This window comes from Nanorana parkeri, unplaced genomic scaffold (assembly GCF_000935625.1).
Source record: "Nanorana parkeri isolate BGI_ZX_2015 unplaced genomic scaffold, ASM93562v1 scaffold357, whole genome shotgun sequence".
In the NCBI taxonomy this organism is placed as follows: Eukaryota; Metazoa; Chordata; class Amphibia; order Anura; family Dicroglossidae; genus Nanorana; species Nanorana parkeri.
The window spans coordinates 658,778-671,034 of record NW_017306625.1 but is presented as its reverse complement, the minus strand read 5'-3'; the positions used below and the strand labels follow the sequence as shown (position 1 = coordinate 671,034).

General features: G+C 40.6%; 1 protein-coding gene across 2 annotated transcripts in view; it reads right to left on the bottom strand.

Moving 5' to 3' along the window:
- Positions 1–12,257, bottom strand: part of VPS41 (VPS41, HOPS complex subunit) — a 236,476-nt gene that overhangs the window by 8,205 nt on the left and 216,014 nt on the right. For both annotated transcript variants that reach the window (XM_018558775.1, XM_018558776.1), the window contains exons 24-25: positions 10,868–11,008; positions 9,105–9,241 (exon numbers count right to left, since the gene is read on the bottom strand). In XM_018558775.1, coding sequence (XP_018414277.1) covers positions 9,105–9,241; positions 10,868–11,008 — 278 coding nt within the window. The remainder of the gene's footprint in view (positions 1–9,104; positions 9,242–10,867; positions 11,009–12,257) is intronic.

Below are 12,257 nucleotides of genomic sequence, written 5' to 3'. Positions count from 1 at the left end.
GAAAGAAAGCTTCAGGCAGCTAAATAAACCGTTGACATACATATACTGGATGACTTAAATTAATGTCCATTCATTTCTGAGATTTACACAGCTCTGCCAGGTGGTACAGCCAGCCTGGAGACCTGACTAATCTCTACTGCAGATGAGCAGTCCCTTCCCCATGTGTGATTGGACAGTGAAGGAGCAACAGCATGCTACCACTCTGGTCACACTGCTCTCTCCTCCTTAAAGAATGCTATTCGTCTGCACATGTGCAAGCATCACACTAGACCTGTTATTTCCCTCTTTTTTGCAGGCTGCATACAACTGTGAAGGGTTTCAAAATAGGCTTACATCTAATTAGAATTTAGGTACTTGCATTTGCTGCATTTAAAGCTATTTTATTTTTTATGAATACATAAGAGCAATAATCACTGCTTTATTTATATCCGGTTGGTGTTCAGATTTAAATGCATTTTTTCTCCTTAGTTACAGAACATTAACGTTGCTTAGCAATATATTTCTCTATAAAACTTTTTGGGAACAAAGGTTAAATATGAACACCAAGAAAACAGTTAATTAGGCTTCAATCACAGAGGTGCAAAGGGTTGTACAATGTGACAAATGCTTGTTTATAAGCACAGGAGTCATACGCGTTTGCACAACCACAGGCAGCAGCCGGTACAATTAAATGACAGGCTGACAGACACTGCTGCTGCCTCCAATCATTTACATACATATAGAGACAGATGAATGGCCCTGCACATAAAGGTGTCCAGGGCAGGTCATCAGTCCCTGTACGGATGTAAATGCTTTGATGTGCATACAGCAGCGGTTTCTGTCTGCCTGTCATTGATTTGTAGCGGCTGCAATGAATTATCTCCGACTCCCAGGCACATAAACACATGCATATTTTAAGCTGTATGGCCCCCTGCACCCCCTTTGAATGAAGTCTAAAACAGTTGAAACACACATATATGAATCATCGTATTTGCCAAAAGATTTGGAATTCTCTCCAGCCACTTTGGTGATTTATATACAGTACTGTGTAAAAGGTTTAGGCAGGTGTGAAAAAATGCTGTCAAGTATAAATGCTTTCAAGAATATATATTTTTATTGCTTATTTATATCAATGTACAAAATGCAAAGTGAGTGAACAGAAGAAAAAATCTAAATCAAATCAATATTTGGTGTGACTACCCTTTGGGTTCAAACCAGCATCAATTCTTACGCTGGCCATACACCTTACAACCATTGCAAGACTTTTTGTCTTGCGATGGTTGTAAGGTAATTAAAAAAACGTACGATCTGCCCATCTTGGACAGGCAGATCGTACTTGCGATCATTGCAAGCCCCCCCTGCTGAGGGGCGGCCTTCCGATGACTGCAATGCTGAACAGGTTTGTGCACACCGGCCCGTACGGCATTTGTCTTACGAGCAGGCCACAAACCCGCCGACAATCGTACAATTCTTGGCGGGTTTTCGAGCCTGCTCGTAAGACAAAAGACTTGCGACCGTACAGTAGAAACAGACGCACGCCTTCCATACACCTGCCCATTATCGTACGAGGATTTACGCAGGATTTACCGCGATTATCGTACGATAATCGGCAGGTGTATGGGGACCATAACGGTGCCCATGCACTGCTCGATTCTCGTACGAGAATCGCGGGAAATCCCGCGATCGTACGAGGATCGAGCAGTGTGAACGAAGACGTGCGACCGTTTCAACTGTACGGTTGCACGTCTTTTGTCTAAGGAGCACGCTAGAAAACCAGCACACTGCCCGTTCAGCACTGCGGTCATCGGAAGCCCGCCCCTCAGGGGGGCGGGCTTGCGATGATCGAGAGTACAATCTGCCTGTCCAAGATGGGCAGATCGTACGTTTTTTTAATCACTTTACAACCATCGCAAGACTAAGGTCTTGGGATGGTTGTACAGTGTATGGCCACCTTTACACTTGCACAAAGTCAGGGGTTTGCAGGATTAGAGTCAGGTGTATGATTACCAAGCAGGTGCAAATGATAATCAATTCATATGTTGGTGGAAACACAATTATTAACTAAAACAGAAAGAACTGTGTAGGAGGCTTAAAACTGGGTGAGGAACAGCTAAACTCTGCTACTAAAGCTGGCCATACACCTTACAACCATCGCACGACTTTCGTTGTGCGATGGTTGTAAGGTAATTAAGCTCGTACGATCTGCCCATCTTGGACAGGCAGATCGTACTTGCGGTCATCGCATGCCCTCCCCGCTGAGGGGAGGGCTTTCGATGATTCCAATGCTGAGCGGGCAGTGTGCGCTTGCGCACACCGGCCCGTTAGGCATTTGTCTTCCGAGCACGCCACTAACCCGCCGAAAATCCTACGATCGGAAGACAAAAGACGTGCAACCGTACAGTAGAAACGGTTGCACACCTTCCATACACCTGCCGATAATCGTACGATAAAAGGTGAGCTTGTGGAAGACAGTTTCATGTCACAGGTCATACACCATAGCAAGAATGAGCACAGATACAAGACACAAGGCAGTTATACTGCATCAGCAAGGCTTCTCGCAGGCAAAGATTTAAAAGCAGACTGGGGCTTCAAGGTGTGCTGTTCAAGCTCTTTTGAAGAAGCACAAAGAAACTTGCAATGTTTAGGACCATAGATGCCATGGTCGGCCAAGGAAACCTAATGCAGCAGATTAAAGACACATCATGGTTACTTCCCTTTGACATCGGAAGATGTGCAGCAGTGCCATCAGTACTGAACTGGTGGAAAACAGTGGGACCCAGGTACACCCATCTACTATTCGGAGAAGTCTGGCCAGAAGTGGTCTTCATGGAACAATTGTGCCCAAAAAGCCATACCTTTGACGTGAAAACAAGGCTAAGTGACTCAACTATGCACAAAAACATAGGACCTGGGGTGCAGAAAAATGGCAGCAGGTGCTCTGGACTGATGAGTCAAAATATGAAATATTTGGCTGTAGCAGGAGGCAGCTGGTTCAATGAAGGGCTGGAGAGCTGTACAATAATGAGTGTCTTCAGCAACAGTGAATCGTGGTGGAGGTTCCTTGCAAGTCTGGGGCTGCATTTCTGCCAATGGAGTTGGAGATTTGGCCAGGATCAATGGTGTCCTCAATGCTGAGAAATACAAGCAGATACTTATCCATCATGCCATACCATCAGGGAGGCGTGTGATTGGCCTCAAATTTATTCCGCAGCAGGATAGCAACCCCAAACATTCAGTCGATGTAATTACGAACTATCTTCAGCGTAAAGAAGAACAAGGAGTCCTGGAAGTTATGGTTTGGCCCCACCGAGCCCTGATCTCAACATCATGAAGTATGTCTGGGATTACATGATGAGACGGAAGGATTTGAGGCAGCCTGAGGTACACTTGCACACAGCAACTGTGTGCAAGTGTACCTAGAAGAATTGATGCTGTTTTGAAGGCAAAGGGTGGTCACACCAAATATTGCTTTGATTTGGATTTCTCTTCTGTTCATTTACTTTTTATTGTGTTAATTAATAAAAATAAACTATGAACACTTATTTCCGAAAGCATTCTTACTTTACAGCATTTCTTCACACCTGACTAAAACTTTTGCACAGTCTGGAGGAGGATAACACTTTCACTCTTACAGATGAGAAACACTTAAAGCTTGTTCACACCAAGTGCGGAGCAGATGCAGAGCAGTTAAGAATGCATCAAAAATGCATCCAATGTATTCCAATGGTATTTTGGGCTCTAATTCACACCAGAGCATTCAGTTGCAGAGCATGTGGAAAAACTGCAGCATGCCCTATTTTTTCTGCTCTGGAACGCACCAAACCGCATTGCAAACGCATAAAAAATGCATGCAAATGCCCTGGAACGCACTGAAATCACATTTTTGCCTACAAAAACCCAAAACAAAATGGGCCGGATCAGAACGCACTGCACTGCATATGCAAAAACTCATGCAGAGTTGGTCCAGATTTGGTGTGAACAAGCCCTGAGGGGAATTTATCAAAACTGGAGTAGACAAAACCTGGAGCAGCTGTTCATGCCAACCAATTACCTTATATCTTTCATTTTCAAAGCTTAACTAAACAAACTGAAGATGGAAGCTAATTGGTTACTGTGGGAAACTGCTCCAGATTCTGTCTGATCCAGTTTTGATAAATTCCCCCCACAGTATTCCCACCTCTCTACACATGGCGTGTTAGTTGACAGGGGCAATGAAACAGCAACTACACACTGAAACATTACTGAATTTGCTTACTCTGCTCTCTACCTCTGTTGGCACATGTTCATGTAGAAAAGCCTAGTTGGCTACTAGTATTGTCTCTTCCTCTCCAAATTAATATTTAAAAGAGATACATAACTTAAATGTTGAAATATCTGCTTAGAGTACAATTTTAAGTTAAAAAGCTGGAAGGGCTGCCTAAGGTCATTTCACTTCGATGTTAATTCTGTCTACAATTAATATTTGAATGGTGCAGCTGGTATTTTCTTTCTTAAATACAAACGATCCTGCTCTCCAAGCTTAGTAGTACTGGGTAGAAGTGCAACTTTTTGTCACATGTTAGCATGGGCAGCAGAGTGGCTTAATGTTAGCATGGGCAGCAGAGTGGCTTAATGTTAGCATTTACACCTTGCAGCACTGGGATACTTAGTTCAAAACCCAACCAGGCACTACCTGCATGGAGTCTCCCTCTGCTTTGCGTGGGTTACCTCCCAAACACCAAAGATTTTTGGTAGGTTAAAAGAAAACAAAGCCAAACCTTTTCTTTTTTGGCTTTAGTTATCTATTTACTAATGTACCCCTGTGACACAAAGTCAGCATACAACCCGCTACTGCCTGCTATATGCTGATGGCACAGAGCCACGCTGCAGTCGGGAAGGATCCTGACAATATTGAGATAGAGACCTTAGATTGTAAGCTCCGTGAGGAAAGGGGCTGATGTGCATGTACAGTATGTAAAGAGCTACGTAAACGGTCAGTGTTTTATAAATGCCTGTAATAAATAGTAAGACAAATAAATTACAGTGTTGTGTAATCTCAACCTCTCCCTTTGTAACAACTTCAGAGGAGCTGCTCTGAACGAGGAAACTCCCTAGACTGAATTTTTACATGCTCAGGTTTTGGGACTTCATACGGATAGCATGAGGATATATGAAGTTGGACAGCCAATCAACAGAAGATGAATACCACAAGAAAATGTAAAGTGATACTAATCTCGGGAATTAAATCTTACAAATGCATTCAAGTACCCTATTCACAAAAATATAGCTTATTTGTGCATCACTCAGCTGTAGATCCTCAAAGGAACTGTGCTTGTGCCTATGGCAGCCACATTAAAGTTCTTCTCCAGGCAGACATTAATGTTTTGCATTTGAAGAGACACTAAACACAGAAGTTAAATCTCAAAAATGAATTCAAGTACCCTATTAACAAAAATGTAGCAAATTTGTGCATTACTCCGCTGTAGATCCTCAAATCATCTCTGAATCCATGCTGACACTGTCCTTCCTTCTGGAGGGTGGCTACTTTTGGTCCCCATGGTCCCTGTGTGTATTGCAAAGTAGCCCCCGCTCCCATGATAGACTATGATCTCAATACAAATTAGCTAACTAAACATGAGATTATAGTCCATCCCGGGAGTGAGCTTGGAGCGATGACTACTTTACAACATACAGAGACCATGGGGAACAAAAGTAGCCACCCTCCAGAAGGAAGGACAGAGTCAGCTTGAATTCAGAGATGATTTGAGGATCTACAGCTGAGTGATGCACAAATGAGCTACATTTTTGCGAATATTTAAGGTACTTGAATGCATTTTTGAGATTTAACCCCCGAGATAAATATCACTTTATATACAAAACATTAATGTCTGACTGGAGAATAACTTTATTTAATGTGGCGGCCATAGGCACAAGCACAGTTCCCCCCCCCCCCCATCCTGTATGAGCAGCACATCCTCTTTGTAACATTCAAAATTTGAAGCAAGAATCTACAACATTTTACTGGAATATATTATAAACGATTTGCCTATGATACCATGCATCAAGGTCCTACTTGAATAACTGAATTTTAATGAAGGAGGCCTGGAGTCCTTAGAGGCCTGTGCCCTGGCTATCATTCTGAATACGTGCATTATATTTCACCAGTGGCTTTGTGTGCCCCAGAGGTATTATATTTTTTCCACAACTCATTGCTATTCATTATAAATATACTGCTCAGCATGCCTTGTACAGATGGTGCAAACATAATAAAAAGATAGATGAAAACAAAGCTTTATTATCTAATGACAGATGTGAGCTAGAGCCTAATAATGTAAAAGTTTCATGACTAACTATATAGAACAGTATATAAAAAAATACAAAACTTTAGTATGACAAAACATGTCTGGTATTATCTATCTATCTATCTATCTATCTATCTATCTATCTATCTAAAAGTAGATATAGAGGCAATCACACGTCTTGTAGCGGAGATAAGTCAAATTATCAGCATTTTATTATCAACTTTTTGACAGAGCTTAGTCGATCTTTATCAAGACACAGTGTCTTCACAAAGATGGTCTAAGTTCCATCTAAATGTTGTGTGAGTGGCTCTATATCCACTTTGGATTGGAACACACACACACACACTGGGTACCTATAACTAAGCAAACCTATACTGAACAGTTTTAAAAAAAAATCTACTTTGGGTTTACTTCTGCTTTTAATATTTCTTGTGATCCAATGGGCACAATTCCACTAATGTTTACATCCAATATGTCAATGCCCCCTCTGCTGGCCGCACCTGCACATTACAGCCCCATAGACTTCTATGGTGCCCTCTCCCAGGTCGGAGACAAACGTGGCAGGAGGGGGAGACTTGAAGAGCTGGATGTCAACAAACAGCAGAGCAGCAGCCCTTGGATTTCAGTAAGCATAGATCTGCAGAGGGTGTGATTGATTAGGTCAGGGGAGGGAGGCAAAAAGAATAGATGCACTATGTCTAAAAGCACACATACTCTTTAGGTTTGATACAGTAGGTTTGGTGCTGATTTGCCATTTCCTGAATATAAAATGTTGTAAACAGCGACAACCACCAAAGTGAAAGTAGACTTAGGACCTTAACACGATCTCTGTTAAATGACCAGTGTTTTGACTTACCCTCCTCTCCAAATCATTTAGTCAAATACCTAAGATTTTTAAAACCTGACAAATGCTAGAGAGAGACTAGAGCAGATTTTTCTCCAGAAAAAGCATTTCAACCCTTCTATCACTCTTAAATTATCCACCTCTACGAGAATCCTAACATAGCTTCAATTTAACATTGTTTACTATTTTTGTATATTTTAGATCTCTGTGCTCTGGTGTAGCCACTCCCTTTCTACATGTACAGTATGTACTTCAGTGTCAGCTGGCAATGCCTGTTCAATGTGTGTCGGCTTGGCTGTTTTTTGTCTACATCAAGAGCCCATTTGACAAGGTAACAATGCAGGAGCACAATTCAGAGACAGTTGTCATCCTATAACAGGTAGTGCCTAAACTAATGTTTTCTCTGTGTCCCATTAGGACGTTTTGTCTCGACTTCCTGTCCTTGAAAAAGTACAGACCTCTTACCGTCTGCGATTGAGGCAACCTTAACATTTTGCATTCCCCATTATTATTGTATTCTACATAAAAAAGGCCACCTGTGAGGACAGATATATGAGACCTGCCTTTGCTGACTTGTTCATAAAGGTAATGGGATGTTTGGTAATGGGATATTTTATGCTACTGTTCAGTTTACTGCTATTATAAGAGTAAACAAATAACACATTGCTGTACATTTTTTGATCGCAGGACCAATCTATGTACCTTCAGCTGATCATTTATTAATTATTATTTTTTATATGTTCAAGAATCCATAACAGTGTGGGACACAAATCTATTGTTATGTACATGATTATTCATTGGCATTAGACGCTTATGGAGCCCAAGTGAGATTGAAAGAGGATGCAATATTAAATACAGCAGTGTGCTATGCGGAGACATCTTTGATGTAGGAAGCTTTCACTATACTCTTGGTCAAAAGACCCTTATATTAGTGTTTATTAGTGATTGTAGATACAATCTGTCGTGGATCACAATTGAGCCATATGTGTTCGTCTTTGGATACCCAGCACAAGCTGTTTGTGGATTGCAATTGAGCCATATTTGTAGAAATAAGGTGATATTCCAGCCAAGTATCGAATATTAATAGCGGTTGCTATATGCAACTTCCACAAATTGTGGATGGTGGACATATAATGCTGACTTTTCTGGATTAATATCCACCATCCTGTTTCTATCTGGCCATTGAGCCTAAGAAAGTGCTGAGGTTTTGCAAAACATTGGAAAAATAATATAATCGGTCTAAAATGGAATTATGACTATCTTCATCTTTCTCTAGGTGGAAAATAAAAGATGTGTAAAGGGTTCTATTTCCGATATGCTATAGACTTCCACCAAGGTAAGGTTCTCAACCTGGCTCCAAAAATCTTGCTGGAATAGATGTTCTAGTGATTATAATGAGCAACACTGCCATGTAAAAACATTTCCAATATCAGTGTTTCGGCTGGTTATTTAGTCAATTGCCTGGAGTTGCATTTAATATATTATTTGTGCTACAGCTTGTGAAAATGCTCTATGTTGTGTGACACTGATTATCATGGAAGAGAAAACCATTTTAGACCTAGCCAGCTCACAGTATGATAGGACAAACAATAAATACCCAGGTATCTTTATCAACGTCAGATATGATGCAGGTTCTGAACACTTGGTTCGAGGGTGTAGATATGGCGCCATTTTAAACATAAAAAACTGGAGTTTTAGGTTAAAAATTAGCTGAAAATATTTTTTTTATTGTCTACACAGTTTGTTGGTCTGTATTTTGTCCTGCTAATTACTTTAGTCAACTTTCATTCAAATTCTAAATCAATTTTATTGTAATTTGGCAGCAGTTATTTCCTGTATGGTTGGAAGTTGTGATGTTACCATTAACAAACTCTGCCAAACAATAAAACATTTTAATTCATAAGCTTCTGATTCTTAGGGATATCATAAGATAGATTCTCATTTATAATTTTCCATTGTACAAAATTGATGTTCCATTGTAGAAACATGCTAGTACTCACCTGGAGGTTGTAGTCTTGCAGGATTTTGACAAGTGAGTCTCTTAGATTAGGAATCTCCATTCCTTCTTTAATGCGGTGAATCAGTAAGATTGGATCAACATGGGTCCCAATGTTATTAAGTAATCCAGTTATAAATGCTATTATGGCAAAAAGAAATGAATTTGTCTGAATATATGTTTGTGGTGAAATAAGTCTCATGGACAATGGAAACATTTTTTCTAGTTGTATTCCACCAAAACCCCATATGTTCCCTCAACCATTCCATTTAATACCGGCAGTATACTTCATCCATATAACCTGCTTTGACCTTTGATACAAAAAACTTGAATTGGAGTTCAAGTTCAAGAAGTTTTGCCAGAAGATGGCAATGTTTGTTAAACCCCCAGGAGCCCAATGCACATCTCACTTGATCTCATTCAAATATGTGCAGGTGCATGCAAATAAAATGCTTTTTTTCTGTCAGTACTGGTTGTAGCTCCATATCAGGCTGAAGCCCAGTTTAGAGGCGTTCCTATGGGGGAATTACAGACAGCAGCAAAGGCACCTCCCCCTCTTCATTCCAAAGCCCTCTGCCATCTCTGGTACCTCCTCTGAGTGTAACAGTGCACACAGTGCACTAGCCCTCTAAAAGCTGCCAGATGGAACATCTTCAGGTTGCTGTCAACTCTGTGCTTTCTCTGATCTCCTCTACCAGTTTCTTTCACTAGTGTAGTTGCAGACAGAGGAGATTAGAGAAGGTGCAGGTCTACATGGCAGAGGTTAAGATTTTGGTCTGGCAGCTTTCAGAGGAGGAATGAGTGGGGGTTGTGCAGGCTCTGTGCCATGCCCCGTTTCTCTGCGCTGTTAATCAGAACTTCTGTATCCTTCGTCCAGTGTTGTTGGATAGTGGTGGCAGGGAAAGGGGGTTGATGGTGGGGGTGTGGGGTCGTTGTAAGCTATCGAATAATGCTGCTTAACAACCCCTGCTCATATATGAATGGGACAAAGTGTGATGTGTGGGTTTGGGACCCTCAAATTGGGGTTGGGTTAACTAGCTTCTTTGTTTTCTGGTGAGACTTCTTTCACAGGGCAGCTCAAAAGAGGTGCTTTTAGTGCAAGTCTGTAAGCATCTCCTACCCCAGACAAATTGATAGCAGCACTATGAGCATCACCGTAATCAGAGACTGTCAAGGTCTTGACTAGTAACTCTGCTGCAGATGGGAAAAAATGGGAACATCACCAGGTGTATCTAATAAAGTGGTCAGTGAGTGTATATAAAGGAAATCCAGGCTTTTGGTAGAATATGCACTAGACTACAGTCTTGTAACGTTGAAAGGTAAAAGCTGAGCATGGTAAATGTGTTCTACAGAACAGACTGTACTGCTCTAACATTGCAGTATGATTAAGCTCTCGTTGCTCATATCAACTGTGTATATATCACTAAAAAAAATACCTTTGATTCTTACTCACACATTTATGAAACATCTTTGTATCTATCTTCTTACATGTATTTTGCAAAATGTGTAGAAAAAAAAGTGATTGTAATGCCACAGAATAATCCATAAAGCAGCGGTAGGAATTTCTGCTCCTCACGTTATAACTAACAGCACACATCTAAAGTAAAATGACAATGCAGCACTTCTCACTGGCTTGAGTAAAGCTGGAAGTGGCCCAAATTAGGTATTACATTCCTCTGATGCAGACTATGTTTAGTTAGATGCCCTTGACTGTCCTAATGAAAAAGCACACTGCAGGAAGCCAAATGTATTGTGACCTGCTCTTACGTGGTTTATCAATAGAGTACAGAATAAGGTCCTCCCACAGCTCAGCATCATCCTGTTCTTTTGCAAACTCAATGGCTTTATCCACGTCATGTAGTTCCTCCATTATCATCTGCAAGGCTCTGCGACTGTTCCCCATTCTACCTATAAAACACAAAGTCTATGTGAAAATTGTCACAACAGCTATAAATACAGTGTAACAGTTGGTCATACACAAGTAAGATAAGCAAACATTGAAATGAAAAGACAGTAAACTAAGGTGCAACATCTGATGTGATCTGAATGAAAAGGCTTTCAGATATAGAAAGTCTAAGCTGAGAATGAAACAGACATTTGGCTCCTACTTATCACAAACTAAACTCGCAAACAAGCATACTATTCATAAGACACTGTAAAACTGGATATCATTTACTGCAAAAAAAAAAAAAATGTGGTCCCCCTACTTTGTACATGTTTTCTCTCCCTGTGCTTCTCAGGTCCTGTGCGCTCTTTGCATCAACTCAGTGGATGTGTGCACACTTCGGCGTTGGCTTAACATCAGAGTTTCACTGCAATGGCTACGGCACAATACACCAGTGTAATGGGCATTGGCATCTTGTAGTGCAACTCAAGGTTACGCAGGTAAGGGTGTAGGTTAGCTAAAGTAAGTGTTGCTACCCTAGGAATGCAAGTGTATATGGATACACCTTGATGGTGTGATTTCATTTGAAGCAGAATATATAATAAAAGTAGCGTTAAACATTTTGACACTACAAATATAATATTACAATCTATTTGGCTTCACTGTTTGGCTGTAGACTTTAGCTAAAACTACTTTCCTGCAATTTACCTATTTTCAGAGTTGGGCAATATCACTACCAGCCAGTTCTAACTGTGCTAAATGTAAGTCAAATGTTATTGTTGATGAAATCTTCTAACATGTATAGTACATGTAGGGAAGTCATCAGTCTTTACAAAGATAATTTGAAATGAGTGCACTAGAGGAAAAGACATGCACCATGGGTAACATTTATAGCCACTTCAAGGAAAAAGTAGAGTCATCCCTAAAGAATCTCTATGAGATGTCCCTCCTTTGCATGTTCACTGATCCATGAGTGCGAGGACAGGAATCTGGCATTGCTAAAACATTGGCCAGAATGCTACAAAATTGTTATATAGAATACACCAGTTACGTCATAGTAGTCTAACAGGGAAATCTGTCTTGAAAGGAAAATGGAGATTGCCACTGCTGACCTTTCCTTCTAAAATGCTAGTTACCTGCCTATCATGCTGTAATACATAGTCACAGATCTGGAACAAATATGTGTGTGTGTATATATATATATATATATATATATATATATATACATATACATATATATATACATATATATATATGTGTATATATATATAT